General features: G+C 39.9%; 1 protein-coding gene and 1 long non-coding RNA gene across 2 annotated transcripts; one reads left to right on the top strand and one right to left on the bottom strand.

The window, feature by feature from the left end:
• Window positions 1-419: 419 nt before the first annotated feature.
• On the top strand, window positions 420-13,678 carry LOC146507889 (uncharacterized). Its single transcript, XR_014876869.1, has 5 exons — window positions 420-539; window positions 11,232-11,340; window positions 12,248-12,416; window positions 12,521-12,685; window positions 13,567-13,678. It is a non-coding gene; the product is annotated as an uncharacterized LOC146507889 (long non-coding RNA).
• mtcl3 (MTCL family member 3) lies at window positions 11,976-16,812 on the bottom strand. Its single transcript, XM_085177465.1, has 10 exons — window positions 16,111-16,812; window positions 15,643-15,867; window positions 15,345-15,503; window positions 14,612-14,683; window positions 13,923-14,242; window positions 13,537-13,696; window positions 13,255-13,324; window positions 12,490-13,036; window positions 12,253-12,382; window positions 11,976-12,138 (listed from the first exon to the last, which is right to left on the bottom strand). Exons 1-10 carry the CDS (start codon window positions 16,810-16,812, stop codon window positions 12,028-12,030), a joined length of 2,496 nt encoding a protein of 831 aa, XP_085033591.1. The 3' UTR covers window positions 11,976-12,027.
• Window positions 16,813-18,952: the final 2,140 nt, after the last annotated feature.

Raw genomic sequence — 18,952 nt, 5'->3', positions numbered from 1 at the left:
AGAGACGTTGTAGGCGACAATCCAGAGCAAGCAATGACAAGACACCCAGTAACCACTCTGAGGCGAATGGGAGAAGCTCCCAAAAATATATCGTGGAGTGCACTGATGTAAGAGCTGCGGAGTATTTTTACCCCCTGTAACCATGAGTTTATACCCTTAAAGCCGAATAGCTGAACGGCGCCTGCAGGGGTATTAAGGAGTAAAAGAGATGCTCTAATCTACACCGGGCTCCTCTAATTACGTCGCAAGAGGTGCCACCTTGTGTTGTACCCATGGCAACAAATCACCTCACTGTTAGCTAAAAACTGCTAATCTTCACTCTTTAGAAACGGCGCACATTTTTTCTTTCTTTCTTTCTTTCTTTTTTTTTTAAACTTTTTTTTTTGTTAGCGTAATACTAACACACGATATCTCAAACTCCTGCAAAAGAAACTTACCTTCCCAGTAAACAAAGCCTGCCCATCTCTTCTCTCTTAGCCATTTCTCATCCGCTGTCTTAGCATGAGAGGGGGTGACTATCACGAGGAAAGCGACGAAGGGTGTGTTTGTATTCATCCTCAGAGCTACCACTGTGACTCTAGCCTTGTCTGTAACTTCAGGCCTGTAAAACGTGGACTAACTCGTGCTGCTTTTATTATTAACGTTGTAATTAGCAGGCGAAATAACAGTAACGGCTTACATTTACATGCACTACATAGCGTTTGTGTTAGTATGCTATGTTCACGCGCAAAAATACGAAGCACGTGCAGCTTAACCACCGCGGTAAAGTGAGCCGTCATTTGTGAGCCGCGGTCAAGCCAGCCGCCTCTTATCCGCCGCATAAATTTCCTTGCGCTTTTACACCAGTCTTTACGGTAGCGCCTTTTCGCTTTATATCCCGATTGAGAGCCTAGACCCGCGCACACGCGCGCACACATTACGATGGAACAGCCCAATACAGTCAATACAATTATGTCTATTACAAAAAATCATTAAAAATCATCCTTAGTAGTTGAGGTCCAACTTTCAACACATCCCTCCTCTGGGACACCTACTGTACCTGTGTGCCAAGTTTCATCCAGATTTACTGTAGAATTCCTCAGAAATTAAAGGAAACTTATATTCAATGCAATACAGTCAATACACTACAATTATGTCAAATTTCAAAAATTCATTAAAAATCATCCTTAGTAGTTGAGGTCCAACTTTCAACACATCCCTCCTCTGGGACACCTACTGTACCTGTGTGCCAAGTTTCATCCAGATTTACTGTAAAATTCCTCAGAAATTAAAGGACATTTATATTCAATGCAGTACAGTCAATACACTACAATTATGTACATTTCAAAAATTCATTAAAAATCATCCTTAGTAGTTGAGGTCCAACTTTCAACACATCCCTCCTCTGGGACACCTACTGTACCTGTGTGCCAAGTTTCATCCAGATTTACTGTAGAATTCCTCAGAAATTAAAGGACATTTATATTCAATGCAATACAGTCAATACACTACAATTATGTCAAATTTCAAAAATTCATTAAAAATCATCCTTAGTAGTTGAGGTCCAACTTTCAACACATCCCTCCTCTGGGACACCTACTGTACCTGTGTGCCAAGTTTCATCCAGATTTACTGTAGAATTCCTCAGAAATTAAAGGAAACTTATATTCAATGCAATACAGTCAATACACTACAATTATGTCAAATTTCAAAAATTCATTAAAAATCATCCTTAGTAGTTGAGGTCCAACTTTCAACACATCCCTCCTCTGGGACACCTACTGTACCTGTGTGCCAAGTTTCATCCAGATTTACTGTAGAATTCCTCAGAAATTAAAGGACATTTATATTCAATGCAATACAGTCAATACACTACAATTATGTCAAATTTCAAAAATTCATTAAAAATCATCCTTAGTAGTTGAGGTCCAACTTTCAACACATCCCTCCTCTGGGACATCTACTGTACCTGTGTGCCAAGTGTCATCCAGATTTACTGTAAAATTCCTCAGAAATTAAAGGACATTTATATTCAATGCAATACAGTCAATACACTACAATTATGTACATTTCAAAAATTCATTAAAAATCATCCTTAGTAGTTGAGGTTCAACTTTCAACAAATTCCTTCTCTGGGACACCTACTGTACCTGTGTGCCAAGGTTCATCCAGATTTACTGTAAAATTCCTCAGAAAATAAAGGACATTTATATTCAATGCAATACAGTCAATACACTACAATTATGTCAAATTTCAAAAATTCATTAAAAATCATCCTTAGTAGTTGAGGTCCAACTTTCAACACATCCCTCCTCTGGGACACGTACTGTACCTGTGTGCCAAGTTTCATCCAGATTTACTGTAAAATTCCTCAGAAATTAAAGGACATTTATATTCAATGCAATACAGTCAATACACTACAATTATGTACATTTCAAAAATTCATTAAAAATCATCCTTAGTAGTTGAGGTCCAACTTTCAACAGATTCCTTCTCTGGGAAGCCTACTGTACCTGTGTGCCAAGTTTCATCCAGATTTACTGTAGAATTCCTCAGAAATTAAAGGACATTTATATTCAATGCAATACAGTCAATACACTACAATTATGTCAAATTTCAAAAATTCATTAAAAATCATCCTTAGTAGTTGAGGTCCACCTTTCAACAGATTCCGTCTCTGGGACACCTACTGTACCTGTGTGCCAAGTTTCATCCAGATTTACTGTAGAATTCCTCAGAAATTAAAGGAAACTTATATTCAATGCAATACAGTCAATACACTACAATTATGTCAAATTTCAAAAATTCATTAAAAATCATCCTTAGTAGTTGAGGTCCAACTTTCAACCGATTCCTTCTCTGGGAAGCCTACTGTACCTGTGTCCCAAGTTTCATCCAGATTTACTGTCGAATTCCTCAGAAATGAAAGGAAACTTATATTCAATGCAATACAGTCAATACACTACAATTATGTCTATTACAAAAAATCATTAAAAATCATCCTTAGTAGTTGAGGTCCAACTTTCAACACATCCCTCCTCTGGGACACCTACTGTACCTGTGTGCCAAGTTTCATCCAGATTTACTGTAGAATTCCTCAGAAATTAAAGGAAACTTATATTCAATGCAATACAGTCAATACACTACAATTATGTCAAATTTCAAAATTCATTAAAAATCATCCTTAGTAGTTGAGGTCCAACTTTCAACAGATTCCTTCTCTGGGACACCTACTGTACCTGTGTGCCAAGGTTCATCCAGATTTACTGTAAAATTCCTCAGAAATTAAAGGAAACTTATATTCAATGCAATACAGTCAATACACTACAATTATGTCAAATTTCAAAAATTCATTAAAAATCATCCTTAGTAGTTGAGGTCCAACTTTCAACAGATTCCTTCTCTGGGAAGCCTACTGTACCTGTGTCCCAAGTTTCATCCAGATTTACTGTCGAATTCCTCAGAAATTAAAGGAAACTTATATTCAATGCAATACAGTCAATACACTACAATTATGTCTATTTCAAAAATTCATTAAAAATCATCCTTAGTAGTTGAGGTCCAACTTTCAACAGATTCCTTCTCTGGGACACCTACTGTACCTGTGTGCCAAGTTTCATCCAGATTTACTGTAAGATTCCTCAGAAATTAAAGGACATGTATATTGAATTCAATACACTTACTTAAATATTGCATCATATTCAAAAATTCATTAAAAATCATCCATAATAGTTGATGTCCAACTTTCAACACCGTCTTACTCTGGGCGACCTACGGTATCTCTGGGCCAAGTTACATCTCAATTCACTGTAATCTTTATCAAAAATTGAAAGAACAATTATATGTCAATGCTGGCTGTGTGCCTTTCAAAGTGACACTAAATAACAGAACTCAGGCACATCAGGGAATAATCCAAAAGGCGGATTTATTAAACAAAAACAACATACAAAATATCCCTAACCCATACTACATAACCTAAAAAGAAACAAAGGGACACTTAGAAGCACAAGAAAACAATACTATACTGAAAGGGCAAGAGACACAGCCCAAACATAATCCACAACTAAAACGCCAAAAGAACAAGTCATCCCACATAGCAGACGGGTGTTGCCTGGATCTGGTGTGAAGCCGGCACTGCTGGCTGACTTCTGGCATGGTAAGATGGCACTGTTTATGTGATGGCATGCTACATCTGGCCTGATTGGGTGAATGTGACATGTTGTATAGAGCACTTTGAGTAATATGGGTGAGTAAAAAGGCGCTATATAAGAATCAGTCCATTCACTGTCTGAACAGAGTTTTGTCATGACAGTTTATTTGATTGTCTTCACTGACTCGCTTTGAAATCCAGATTTTAATTTTGGAATATTAAGTGTACTTGTGGTTCCTATAGAATTTTAAGGTTGAACAGGAATCATCTCTCAGGCCTCTCTTCTGTGGATGCAGCTCACATCATTCTGTACAATACGATAATTTTTAATTCTACAACTGTTTATAACCTGCATATTTCACATTTGTGTATAGCTGTATATCTCATATTTCTGTATAGTTTTTTTAATTTCATATTCTGTATAGTTTTTCATGTTTATATCCTGTTCATAGCCTGTACATACTTATAGTTATAGCATATTCATAACATACCTTCATACCGTGTACATTATAACATACCATAATAGACCCATTTCTGTAATATACTTACATACCTATATTATTGCTAATATATATTGTAATATATCTATATCATGGCTAAAGCACTTCTTGATGGATGCAAACTGCATTTCGTTGCCTTGTACCTGTGACATGTGCAATGACAATAAGGTTGAATTCTATTCTATTCTATATTAATTCAGAAGACAAACACCCGTCTCTGCTTTTGAGATTAGCATTAAAACCCTCAGTTTTGACAAATAATACAGTTAGAGTGGATCAGGTGACCCTGAATCTTCCCTTATTTGTGCTGCAATAAGCCTAGGCTCTTGTGGGCTTCCCATCATGTATGAATTTTTTCCTTCTTTGCTCTTTCTGTGTTTATACACCTCTCTGCATTTAATCATTAGTTAGTATGTATCTCTTGCACAGTATGTTGTTCTGTCTCCTTTTCATCAACCTCAGCCAGTCACAGTAGATGGCTGTCTCTCCTTGAGCCTGTTTCTGCCAGATGTCTCTACCTCTTCAAATGGAGTTTTTCCTTCCCACTCACACTAAATGTTAGCTCATATGGGGTACTTAAATTGTTGGGGCTTTCTTTGTATTATTGTTGTGTTTTTAACCAGCAACATAAAGTGTCTTTAGGTGACTGTTGTTGTGGTTTGGTGCTGTATAAATATAATAGAATAGAATCGAATAGAATAATGTACTTCAGACCGGGAGATTGGCAAAATGTATAAATAGGATGGTGATTAGGGGAATTGGAGACAGCTGTGTAACACAGCAGGGATACATTGGGAATAAGAAGACAATGGAAGTAAGACTCAACACAAGAAAGAGACAAGAGGCCACCAAACTAAAACACAGACTAAGACACACGAGCTTGACACAGACAAAACCAGAAACAGACATGAAGACAAGACTGGCTTTAACACTAGAGTGTTTTCACAAGTGTTCCATCCACTTGTGGAATGCTTAAAAAGAACTACACTTAAAAGCAATATGGAACTGAAAACAAAAGAATACATAATGTAAACATATCATCAAATAATCCAGGACTCACAAACAATGATATGATGAACAGAACTATAAAGAACAAAACTGAGAAATGCTTGGTAAACTGACCAAGGACTATGTCATCATGTCAATTTTTTAATATCATAGTTAATGTGTCCTGATTTGTAGATAGTGCCACCTGACAATTACCAGGAAATCCAACTGGGTGACAAGCCAGAGTTGTTTGCCTACACACCCACTGACTAGAAAAAAGGTCCAGGACTCTTCAAGCTGGGATACAGGCATCAAAGACAAAGATGTAACCAGATAGAAAGTCATCAGGAAGGCATTGCCTGTTGTTGCTGCTGCTGTCAGACTTTTTAATTCATCCACTTGTGTCAGACACATATTGAACAGGAATAAACATGACTCACTGCACTCTCTCACTTTGTATGCCACAATGTTTGCTTAGACACCTGTATGCTTATATTGTTTATTATATCCCAGAAACATTAATCTTAAAACTTGTGTTCCTATGTCTATATATAAGTTTATTTTCATATCTCTATATTAATCTATTTATAGCTCCATTCCCTCACTTCATTTTATACAATTGCTTTGTTCCTGCATGAGAGCTATTTAAAATGGTTTCACACAAAGTGCCTCCAGATGAATACAGAGTAGTTTTGGACAGCAGAGGCTGGAGAATGGTATTGCTCTCTGTGTGAAAAATAACTACTTATTTGAAATGAAGATGAATGTATGTTGTCAAGGCAAAAAAAAGATTTTTCTTTTAAACAGTACATTGCATAATGAGAGTTGGCAGTTCGTCTTGTCACCGGAAGGTTGCTGGTTCGAGCCCCAGCTCCCACAGTCTCGGTCGTTGTGTCAGAAAAGCGGCAGAGCTACGCCAGAATGCTCTTTGTGGACTACAGCTCAGCCTTTAATGCAATCATCCCAGACATCCTCTGCTGACCTTCCACCACTCGCCCATTGAGAGCCTACTAACTTACTGCATCCGAGGATGGTACGGCAGCTGCACTAAGGCGGATAGCGAGTCAGTGAAGACAATCAAATATGCTGTCATGACAAAACTCTGTTCAGACAGTGAATGGACTGATTCTTATATAGCGCCTTTTTACTCACCCATATTACTCAAAGTGCTCTATACAACATGTCACATTCACCCAATCAGGCCAGATGTAGCATGCCATCACATAAACAGTGCCATCTTACCATGCCAGAAGTCAGCCAGCAGTGCCGGCTTCACACCAGATCCAGGCAACACCCGTCTGCTATGTGGGATGACTTGTTCTTTTGGCGTTTTAGTTGTGGATTATGTTTGGGCTGTGTCTCTTGCCCTTTCAGTATAGTATTGTTTTCTTGTGCTTCTAAGTGTCCCTTTGTTTCTTTTTAGGTTATGTAGTATGGGTTAGGGATATTTTGTATGTTGTTTTTGTTTAATAAATCCGCCTTTTGGATTATTCCCTGATGTGCCTGAGTTCTGTTATTTAGTGTCATTTTGAAAGGCACACAGCCAGCATTGACATATAATTGTTCTTTCAATTTTTGATAAAGATTACAGTGAATTGAGATGTAACTTGGCCCAGAGATACCGTAGGTCGCCCAGAGTAAGACGGTGTTGAAAGTTGGACATCAACTATTATGGATGATTTTTAATGAATTTTTGAATATGATGCAATATTTAAGTAAGTGTATTGAATTCAATATACATGTCCTTTAATTTCTGAGGAATCTTACAGTAAATCTGGATGAAACTTGGCACACAGGTACAGTAGGTGTCCCAGAGAAGGAATCTGTTGAAAGTTGGACCTCAACTACTAAGGATGATTTTTAATGAATTTTTGAAATAGACATAATTGTAGTGTATTGACTGTATTGCATTGAATATAAGTTTCCTTTAATTTCTGAGGAATTCGACAGTAAATCTGGATGAAACTTGGGACACAGGTACAGTAGGCTTCCCAGAGAAGGAATCTGTTGAAAGTTGGACCTCAACTACTAAGGATGATTTTTAATGAATTTTTGAAATTTGACATAATTGTAGTGTATTGACTGTATTGCATTGAATATAAGTTTCCTTTAATTTCTGAGGAATTTTACAGTAAATCTGGATGAACCTTGGCACACAGGTACAGTAGGTGTCCCAGAGAAGGAATCTGTTGAAAGTTGGACCTCAACTACTAAGGATGATTTTTAATGAATTTTGAAATTTGACATAATTGTAGTGTATTGACTGTATTGCATTGAATATAAGTTTCCTTTAATTTCTGAGGAATTCTACAGTAAATCTGGATGAAACTTGGCACACAGGTACAGTAGGTGTCCCAGAGGAGGGATGTGTTGAAAGTTGGACCTCAACTACTAAGGATGATTTTTAATGATTTTTTGTAATAGACATAATTGTAGTGTATTGACTGTATTGCATTGAATATAAGTTTCCTTTCATTTCTGAGGAATTCGACAGTAAATCTGGATGAAACTTGGGACACAGGTACAGTAGGCTTCCCAGAGAAGGAATCTGTTGAAAGTTGGACCTCAACTACTAAGGATGATTTTTAATGAATTTTTGAAATTTGACATAATTGTAGTGTATTGACTGTATTGCATTGAATATAAGTTTCCTTTAATTTCTGAGGAATTCTACAGTAAATCTGGATGAAACTTGGCACACAGGTACAGTAGGTGTCCCAGAGGAGGGATGTGTTGACAGTTGGACCTCAACTACTAAGGATGATTTTTAATGAATTTTTGTAATAGACATAATTGTAGTGTATTGACTGTATTGCATTGAATATAAATGTCCTTTAATTTCTGAGGAATTTTACAGTAAATCTGGATGAAACTTGGCACACAGGTACAGTAGGCTTCCCAGAGAAGGAATCTGTTGAAAGTTGGACCTCAACTACTAAGGATGATTTTTAATGAATTTTTGTAATTGACATAATTGTAGTGTATTGACTGTATTGCATTGAATATAAATGTCCTTTAATTTCTGAGGAATTTTACAGTAAATCTGGATGAAACTTGGCACACAGGTACAGTAGGCTTCCCAGAGAAGGAATCTGTTGAAAGTTGGACCTCAACTACTAAGGATGATTTTTAATGAATTTTTGAAATTTGACATAATTGTAGTGTATTGACTGTATTGCATTGAATATTAGTTTCCTTTAATTTCTGAGGAATTCTACAGTAAATCTGGATGAAACTTGGCACACAGGTACAGTAGGTGTCCCAGAGGAGGGATGTGTTGACAGTTGGACCTCAACTACTAAGGATGATTTTTAATGAATTTTTGTAATAGACATAATTGTAGTGTATTGACTGTATTGCATTGAATATAAATGCCCTTTAATTTCTGAGGAATTCTACAGTAAATCTGGATGAAACTTGGCACACAGGTACAGTAGGCTTCCCAGAGAAGGAATCTGTTGAAAGTTGGACCTCAACTACTAAGGATGATTTTTAATGAATCTTTGAAATTTGACATAATTGTAGTGTATTGAATGTATTGCATTGAATATAAGTTTCCTTTAATTTCTGAGGAATTCTACAGTAAATCTGGATGAAACTTGGGACACAGGTACAGTAGGCTTCCCAGAGAAGGAATCTGTTGAAAGTTGGACCTCAACTACTAAGGATGATTTTTAATGAATTTTTGAAATTTGACATAATTGTAGTGTATTGACTGTATTGCATTGAATATAAGTTTCCTTTAATTTCTGAGGAATTCTACAGTAAATCTGGATGAAACTTGGCACACAGGTACAGTAGGTGTCCCAGAGGAGGGATGTGTTGACAGTTGGACCTCAACTACTAAGGATGATTTTTAATGAATTTTTGTAATAGACATAATTGTAGTGTATTGACTGTATTGCATTGAATATAAATGTCCTTTAATTTCTGAGGAATTTTACAGTAAATCTGGATGAAACTTGGCACACAGGTACAGTAGGCTTCCCAGAGAAGGAATCTGTTGAAAGTTGGACCTCAACTACTAAGGATGATTTTTAATGAATTTTTGTAATTGACATAATTGTAGTGTATTGACTGTATTGCATTGAATATAAATGTCCTTTAATTTCTGAGGAATTTTACAGTAAATCTGGATGAAACTTGGCACACAGGTACAGTAGGCTTCCCAGAGAAGGAATCTGTTGAAAGTTGGACCTCAACTACTAAGGATGATTTTTAATGAATTTTTGAAATTTGACATAATTGTAGTGTATTGACTGTATTGCATTGAATATTAGTTTCCTTTAATTTCTGAGGAATTCTACAGTAAATCTGGATGAAACTTGGCACACAGGTACAGTAGGTGTCCCAGAGGAGGGATGTGTTGACAGTTGGACCTCAACTACTAAGGATGATTTTTAATGAATTTTTGTAATAGACATAATTGTAGTGTATTGACTGTATTGCATTGAATATAAATGCCCTTTAATTTCTGAGGAATTCTACAGTAAATCTGGATGAAACTTGGCACACAGGTACAGTAGGCTTCCCAGAGAAGGAATCTGTTGAAAGTTGGACCTCAACTACTAAGGATGATTTTTAATGAATCTTTGAAATTTGACATAATTGTAGTGTATTGAATGTATTGCATTGAATATAAGTTTCCTTTAATTTCTGAGGAATTCTACAGTAAATCTGGATGAAACTTGGGACACAGGTACAGTAGGCTTCCCAGAGAAGGAATCTGTTGAAAGTTGGACCTCAACTACTAAGGATGATTTTTAATGAATTTTTGAAATTTGACATAATTGTAGTGTATTGACTGTATTGCATTGAATATAAGTTTCCTTTAATTTCTGAGGAATTCTACAGTAAATCTGGATGAAACTTGGCACACAGGTACAGTAGGTGTCCCAGAGGAGGGATGTGTTGACAGTTGGACCTCAACTACTAAGGATGATTTTTAATGATTTTTTGTAATAGACATAATTGTAGTGTATTGACTGTATTGCATTGAATATAAATGTCCTTTAATTTCTGAGGAATTCTACAGTAAATCTGGATGAAACTTGGCACACAGGTACAGTAGGCTTCCCAGAGAAGGAATCTGTTGAAAGTTGGACCTCAACTACTAAGGATGATTTTTAATGAATTTTTGTAATAGACATAATTGTATTGACTGTATTGGGCTGTTCCATCGTAATGTGTGCGCGCGCGTGCGCGCGTGCGCGGGTCTAGGCTCTCAATCGGGATATAAAGCGAAAAGGCGCTACCGTAAAGACTGGTGTAAAAGCGCAAGGAAATTTATGCGGCGGATAAGAGGCGGCTGGCTTGACCGCGGCTCACAAATGACGGCTCACTTTACCGCGGTGCTTAACCAAACACTACGCTCTTACCTGTTTTTCCTCTGATAACCCCGAGTGTTGCGGCGAATGTCCTCATACCCCCACACATACACATTTCATTTCAGCCAGCAAAATTGGCTGAAGTAACTAGAATGCGGCGGTTCAGTTAAAAAAAGATCGGAGAGCGAGAGGCTACCGCTGAATTTATGCTTTCATTAACTGGAATAAAATCCCCCTTTTCTCTCTCCCCCTTTCCCTCAACGTCTCTCCTCCTCTCTTCCTCCACAGCTGGCCCTAATATGTGACGTAAAACATCCCACCGGTGGGATGAAAGCAGTAGACCGGTTCCACCCCCGTCCTGGTGGTCAGGTCCGCTGGATAAACAGATCCACCAACGGTATGCTTTTGCAGACTCACCCAGAGGCATTTTGTAAGATTCTCAGTGCAACACTAATGCAGGTAAAATGACAGTGCTCCTGTTATGCTTCCCGTGACTGTGTGGATGATCTGTTGTACATTAGGCTGACATTTGGTGGTGACTCAGCACAGCTGCCTAAGAAGAAGAACTTGCAGGACATGTAGTCCTACAGTATGAGTGTAAGTATTATTGTGGGAGGGTGCTTGAGTGTGTGTAGGCATATGTGCATTTTCACAGACCCGACAGTGTATTCATAAAAGATGTGTGTTTATTCCTGTAGTCACATAAATAAGGCACGTGCACAGCTCGGGGGAAACTTTTCCCCTCACAGGTATTTTCAGACAGCTTTTCTTTCTGATTCAAAGAATCAGATATGCTCATCTTAAACCTAGATTGACCTGTGAAGGGAATTCTATCACAGGTTTTCACAGTAGGAAAAATTGAACGACATACTCACCTAAAACTCCACTGTTGCTTCTAAGTGTGTGGTCTCCAGGGAATGTTGAAAGCAGCTGAACAGATGAGTGGGTCATACTTGGAAAATGAATGTGACCTTGTGTGACCTTACGTAATGTGTTCAACATAACAAAAAGTGAAATAAATGAATATGTTAAAAAAAAAAAGAAGCAATAAAAAATAAACATAATGTGATGCAGAAAGTGTGCTCTACAGTACAAAGAACAGGGTGAAAAGAAATACCAGTTTAAAAATGGTGGCATAAGACAGTGAGGAAAACAGAACAAGAATGAGGATCAGCAAAATGATGGGCTGAAACATCTGGAGCGATGGTAGTTGAAGGAAAAATGGGAGTGAAGAGAAGAATGATGAGCATTAGAAGAAGAAAAGTGTGGGGGGGAAATGTGACAGTCACTCTTGTTTTTATCAGCTTACAGAAAGTGGCTCCTCTGCCTGTTTGTCGTCCTGCTTGGGGACATCCAGGCGGTCTATGAAGCTCTGCAGCTCTTTCCTGAAGGCTTTCATCTGTGCGTTGATACGATACAGCAGCTCGTGCTCTCTGATCCTGAGGAAGAACAAGTTTGGACTTTCAAAATCAGGTAAATTTGGAGGAGACTACGACAGTGTAGTGATCACACAAAACTGTGATAGTTTTTTTCATGTAACAATTACCTGCCACCTTCCTCATCCTCATCCAACCTAGCAAACAGCTCCCCATTGGTGACATATACTCGGGCCTCAGAAATGATAGTGCTGGTGTCAGAGATGAGCCTGTCAATGGTCCGACCCAGCCTCTCCGCCTCGATGCGGATGTCTATCATCTGCTGCCGGTCCTTCAGGCTTCTGGATAAAAAACGACTATCTACAGGTGAGTAAAGAGAGCGCGTCGGGGTGAGGCAGCGGATGTTTCTCACCTCGTCTGAGTCACTCTCTCCTCCAATTGGGCCCTCGCGTTTGCGATGTGGCGGGAGGAGGCGAGGGGAGGAAGCCGAGGCTGAAGGTGTGTCATCGTCCCGCCCTCCGTCACTCTCTGCATCACTGTCGCGAGGGCTGCCACGGATGCCCAGGTGGGAGGCCAGGTCGTAGCGCTGCATGTTGGAGAGCAACACGCGGTTCTCGTACTGGAGCTGCATAACTTTGCCACTCAGTTCGTTGATCTGCAAACGCGCTGCTTTCAGCTCCTCCTGGAGAGCCTCCACTTTAGCAGGGTCAGCTCCTCCTGGGGTTGAAATAATGCAACAATGGAAAATGGAGCATTAGTTCAAATTAGGGTTGAATGTGCAGCTCCTGGAGGGGTTTTTTTTTCACATTTTTTTTCACCTGGTTCAGATTTAATAAGCTTAAAAAGAAGAGATGCCTCTTTACTTGCAGTGCAGTTGCTTAACTCCTGCTACAACATCAATGACAGGCATTTAGAATATTAAGAAACATACAAACCTCCTCCGTGTCTTGATCCAGGTTCATGGGACCCAGCCTTGTATTTAAGTTTATTGAGCTCACATGTCACCTGAAGAGGAAACTCAGTGTTATCCTGATGTGTGTTTAGCATCAATCAGAGTCATTTTTTTTTTAATATTTACATTTTTTTCAGTTACTGCAATAAAATGTTTGTTTGTTTTTGATGTCGCAGAAATGTTTCAATTTTTTTGTAGATTTTTTTTTTTTTTACAATATATATATATATATATATATATATATATATATATATATATATATTACCTTTTTGTTCTCTTCTTCCACATCTGCTAGATTCCTGCGGAGAAGTTCGGCCTCATCTTCCACCAGCTGAAGCTGCTGCCTGAGCTCTGAGAGAGCCTCACCCTGCTCTCTGCTCTGTTGACCTCCACTGCTAGAGCCATCCACTCCAGCTGCTGCCAGACTAGGAGGTAAAGAGCAGACAAGCAGTGTTAATGAGGACATCGGGTGCTTTTACTCTTCCAGCTTCTGCATATTCAAACTTGAAATAATTTCAATAACTATCTTTGTCAGAATTTACATATTTAATGTTCCCCAGTCCCCAGTTTTTCTTTTCATAACAGCTATCATCTCATTCCACTAAGCTGCTGGTTGACTCATCAGGATTCTGATGAATGAGTGCCAAGTACCTGTCCTCCCTCATGTCATCCAGCTCAGCCTTCAGCCCTCTGTTCTCCACCTCGAGCTCCACAATCTTTCGCCCCAAGATATTTGCTTCCTCCTCCACAAGGCGTAAACGGAGCTTCAGCTCAGATTCACGAGTGGTGGGAGGCCCTCCAGCCTCACCTTTAGGCAGAGGGCTGTCCACATCCCCATAAAAGGACCGGTACTTCTGGAGCTCCTGCTCAAGTCGGTCCTTCTCTTTGTCGATCTTTGCCATCTTTTTCCTCATCAAGATGGCTTCCTCTTTGATGAAAGCTAGCTGGCATTTCAGATCTTCATTTTCTTCCTGTGAACAGATGGAACATTTATTTCATTCAGTAACTTCCCAACTTTTGAGATAAATAAAGTATGTCTTAAGTCTTTTGCCCATTCTTTAAGTTCTCTGTATTTTAGTCTCATAGACAAACCAGAGACAATATAGTAGCAATATAGCTTCTCTAGTGTTCTAATGACTTTGGTAGCCTGCTTAAAAATTTACACCCAAGATCCAGGTTTGATGTTACTCCATGTTACTTTTACTCACTATAAAATATGACTATCCAGCCAGTCTATCACATTTATTTTTCATTTGGAGATTTACACAGAAAAATAACCTCTTTATTAAACATATCAGCCAAAGGTTATACCTTTATAATCTTATAAATTGCTGACTCACCTCTGTTGGGGTCTGTGGAGTCTTTCTGTCTGCTTTCTGCCCGTCCTTACTGCCTTTTCTTTTGAGTGAGAGCTGCGGGGAAACAGTGGTTACTTCACCATCAGCGGCAGCTTGGCGTTTTCTTACTGAGGGCAGTGATATCATCCAGATTTATGGAACACTGAACACTCACTAATGGAAAAAGAGGACTGCTTAAACTCGCCCTCCAGAATGTTTCTGGTAAGATATTCAAATTCAAAGCACACTGCTGTCTGTGCAGTTGTTATTTTAGAGCCTTGAAGAAAAACACCCAAAAACAACTGGTTTGTGAATATAAATATTTCTTACACATCACATCATAAGAAAGACATTTTGTCCTAAATATGTAATATTACTGCAGGGTAGTAGAACTGCTGCACTGACAACGAACCTGGCTGTTATATTGCTATAAGCCCAGAGTACCCAAAGCAGGTTTTTCTGTTTTTGTTTTGGGATTATTTTTACTTACATTTTAGCTAATTTTAATCTGGAGCTCATACATTCATTGGAAAACTGTGGAAAAACTCTGAAAGTATATTAAGAATTACTGCCTGATCTGCTCTTGAACCCTGTTCTTCAACCTCACCTTCACATTTTCTCCAGTGATATTCAAATGGCTTCTTATAGTCTAACTTTTGGTTCAGGTAACAATTTGCATTGTGTAACTGTCACAGATAGTCAAACAAATGAAGACACACTGGCTTCAGCCTCTCACCTCTTTGGCCTTCTCCATTTCATTTTGCAGGGCCTGTTTGGTGACCTCCACCTCTATCAGCTGCTGCCTAAGCTTCTCATTCTCCTCCTCTGTCTTTGTCCTCTTCTCCTCCACATTTTCCAGCTCATGGTGCAAGCGCACAGACACATCCTTTGCCACCTGGGAGAGGAATCAAGACAGAATAAAGAAAAAAAGCATATAAGAAATTAAAAAGAGGAGGGAGGTCCAGTCATTGTTTTGATCATTAATTTAGATGATGATGATGAGGATGATGATGATGGGACATCCAAAGACTCACTTTCAGGTCTTGCTCCAGACTTCTAAGCAGCTCTCCATCCACTTGGCCACTTTCTGTGATCCTGAGCCTCTTTCTCTCAGCCTTCTTTAGTCTGTACTGGAGAATCCGACAGTTCTTGTTGGCTCTCTCCAGCTCTCTCCGCATGTCCTGCAGCTGGCATGCGTCTTCTTCATAGAAGGTGTCCCGCATCTCATCCATCTCTGCCCGCATCTCCTCGATTTCATTCTAATAAAACGTGGAAATGAAATGCGTGATGAAATAATCGAATCGAGCATCTGTTCAGTAAATTTGACACTTCTATAAATATGTAGTTTTCAGCAGCACTACAGCAGCGGTGATCATGCAGTAAGCGTGCAAATACAACAAGTGCGACTGTTGAACACGCCAAAAGAAAAAAGAAGAAGAAGAATAGAAAAACATTGGCCTATTATTTAAGAAAATTTAAACCCTGGCGTAGAATTGCATTACCTTCAAATCCTCGTTTTCATCCTCCAGTCTCTCCAGCTCTTCATGTAGTTTCTGGTCTGGCTGTGCAGCCACCTGCGAACTGTCGCGCTCGGGGGACAGCTCGGGCTCAGAGCCCGGCGGAGATGCTGATTTCGCCTGCATCTTTGTCCCTTTCTTTCCTAAACTCTTATTCAAGTGAAACTGTATTAGCTCGGACTGCAAGCATCCCTCCTTCCAGAAGCCGGGTCCGCAGCCCACTGTGCCTTTCGAGCTCTTTTTGCTGCTAGTTGCCTCCCCTCCCTTCGGATTTTTGCTCCTCAGTTTGGGGGATTTGGATGCGCAGGGTTGGTCGGAGACAACGCGGTTCTGATCAGCTCTGGAGGGCGAGGAAGCGTCTTCTGCTGGTTGGACGGCTCCTCTGTCTGCCGTCGGATTTTCAGCACCAGCAGGCTGGACAGCAGCCGCGCCTCTGGTGGCAGGAGCGCTTCCGGCCTGCCGCTCCCTGCCCGTGGAGACTGGAGAATGACCTCGGCTACTTCTTCCTCCCCCTCCTCCTCCTCCACCCTGTTTTGATGTGATGGGCTTTGATGGGTTGCTGCCCTTCTGCGTAGTTTTAGAAGCAGCGTCTTTTAGCCCAGCCGGAGACGACGATCGCTGCTGCTGCTGCTTCCGGCTGCTATTGTCTGGCTGCCGCGGCGACTCGGCAGATGATGGGTTCATCATGGTGTCAGAGGATCAGCTCATCATCAACAACATCCATCCCCTTTACCAGTATCCTTGTACCTGGGGGACAATTGACTTTTTAGACATAAAAAATAGAGAGGATGTAGGCTGAAGAACGATGCTCTACAGGTCGATCAAATAATTTGCCTTTGGAGTAAAGCCTGCGGGAAAAAAATATATAAAATTTGGAGAAAACAAAAAACTGGCAGAGATTCACCGGGAGGCACCTCGGATCACCGTGTATAGGCAAGGCTAATTAGGTTACACCATTGCTAGAGGAAAGCTGCCAGTAGTTGTGTTGTGAGCACCACTGATTAAGCAGTCAGTCATACAGACCCTGTTAGATGAGATGTGTTTGAGATCAGCTGCAGCTCGGCCGGGTAATTAGACAATCCACATTTACATCACACGCACCCAACGGGTGGGAAGTGGGCGAGAGAGAAAAAGAGAGAGATTGCGAGGTTAATGTAACCTAATGTCATTGGCTATTAAACCTTAGACAGCAGCCAGCCAATTAAGCAGCGCTACTTGCTCAGTTGACAGACAGCCGGTTCAGAGTGGCCCCTGATCTGATCTCCGAGCGCCCTGAAAGAAACAAAGGGCGATCCAGCCTCGTGATGGATCGCTAAGAACCACTCTCACACTCATCCGGAGATAGCTGTTTCCTGTCAGCCATCATCTTACTCTTCGTTTCCAACATGCCCGCTGACTCATTACTTGAATGGAAGATGAGCGACAAAAGTGTCAGAGGCAATAAAAGAAAAACGCCTTTTTTAAGCTATTACACAGCTGGCATTGTTCATGCTTTTTTCTCTCTTTGTTGCTTCAGTTTTAAATGGACAAGGAATCGACTGGCTGCCTCACAGTCTCCTATTTAGCGCCGAAAAACTAAAGAATACTAAATCAGTCCAAACTGAGGGAAAAAACAGCTCATACGGACTCATGTATTGCCTGATGTGTCTTCTACAAACAAACAGCAGCAGCAAGTGTAAATCATCCCACCTTGGAGGCCTGCCTGAGAACATAATGTGGAATACAGTCAGACATTTGCCCTTCATACAGGTTATTGTTGCCCACATTCATCTAAAACACGCCTGAGTACTCAAAGAAAAAAGGTATCGCCACGTGGAAATTATGCACTTTCAAATCCATCTCTTACCTTTTCTGGGAATTTTTTTCTTCTTCTTCTTCTTTTTGTCGGATGCTAAAGGGTAGTGATGATGGGGAGGCAGAAGAGATGCTGACTCGAGCGCCTCCCGACCACCGAGCAACCTGTTTCAATATTCATCACATTACATCATCGCAGGGAGGGGCCGAACTGCACGGAAACGAAGCTGGGCTCCTCTCATTGGAAGAAGGCAGGAGCCTCAGTCTGTCCTGCTTTCGATGCCTCGCTCTGAATTGTGATTGGACACAGGTTCTCGCAGCATTATATTAACCTGGTATTGAATCATTAATTTTTTTAGACCGTCTGCACATGCAGGGCGTATGATTGTCTTCTATTTTAAAATCATATAAGCATTATTTACCCATCATTTATATATATATTTTGTTATGCAGCATGATGTATATTTGCATATACAGTAAGATACTGTACAGATACTTAAAAGCAACATTCCATAAAATAAGCAAATATTCTAATTCAAATGTGTAACATTGTTTGCTTATTAGACTTTTGGTTATACATTAGAAGTCACACTTCCCTCTGTGGCTTTTAAGCGGAATACATATGAGCTCTTAGCTCTGTGGTGTTTAAAACATTAATTACACTGGTAGTTCCCATATGACGTCTTCTTGGCAGCTGCATTCTTTTTCCCAAACCGAAGTTGATGTACAAAATTCTTCCACTCCCAGGAGTCAGACTAGTTAGTGCTTGGAGAGAATAGAGACAGCCTTCATGTACTGCTTTCGGGGGAGTAAATGAGAAATTGCACAGAGAAATCTGTGTGCTGTCCATTTCTCCCAGCAAATTTCTCTGGATGTTTGTTGTGAGAAAATGGAAATGGGTTGAAAGCAGGTTAGTGTGTTAGTCCCAGGGAAAATATATACTGAGGGTAATTTATTCTGTTTGGGAACAGGCTGAACTCAAGGCAACTTCAATTTGATTATGTTATTAGTGGCTCAGACCATGAAGGCCAGA

Source organism: Neolamprologus multifasciatus, chromosome 11 (assembly GCF_963576455.1).
Source record: "Neolamprologus multifasciatus chromosome 11, fNeoMul1.2, whole genome shotgun sequence".
In the NCBI taxonomy this organism is placed as follows: Eukaryota; Metazoa; Chordata; class Actinopteri; order Cichliformes; family Cichlidae; genus Neolamprologus; species Neolamprologus multifasciatus.
Note: the sequence above shows the minus strand (reverse complement) of the source record. Positions and strands in the feature narration are given on the sequence as shown.

Coding starts and splice junctions, on each gene's coding strand:
- mtcl3 (XM_085177465.1), bottom strand. CDS start 16,812: ATGATGAACCCATCATCTGCCGAGTCGCCGCGGCAGCCAGACAATAGC. Junction 15,504..15,642: donor GTCTGGAGCAAGACCTGAAA/GTGAGTCTTTGG, acceptor TTCCTCTCCCAG/GTGGCAAAGGATGTGTCTGT. Junction 13,325..13,536: donor TGGAAGAAGAGAACAAAAAG/GTAATATATATA, acceptor TTTCCTCTTCAG/GTGACATGTGAGCTCAATAA.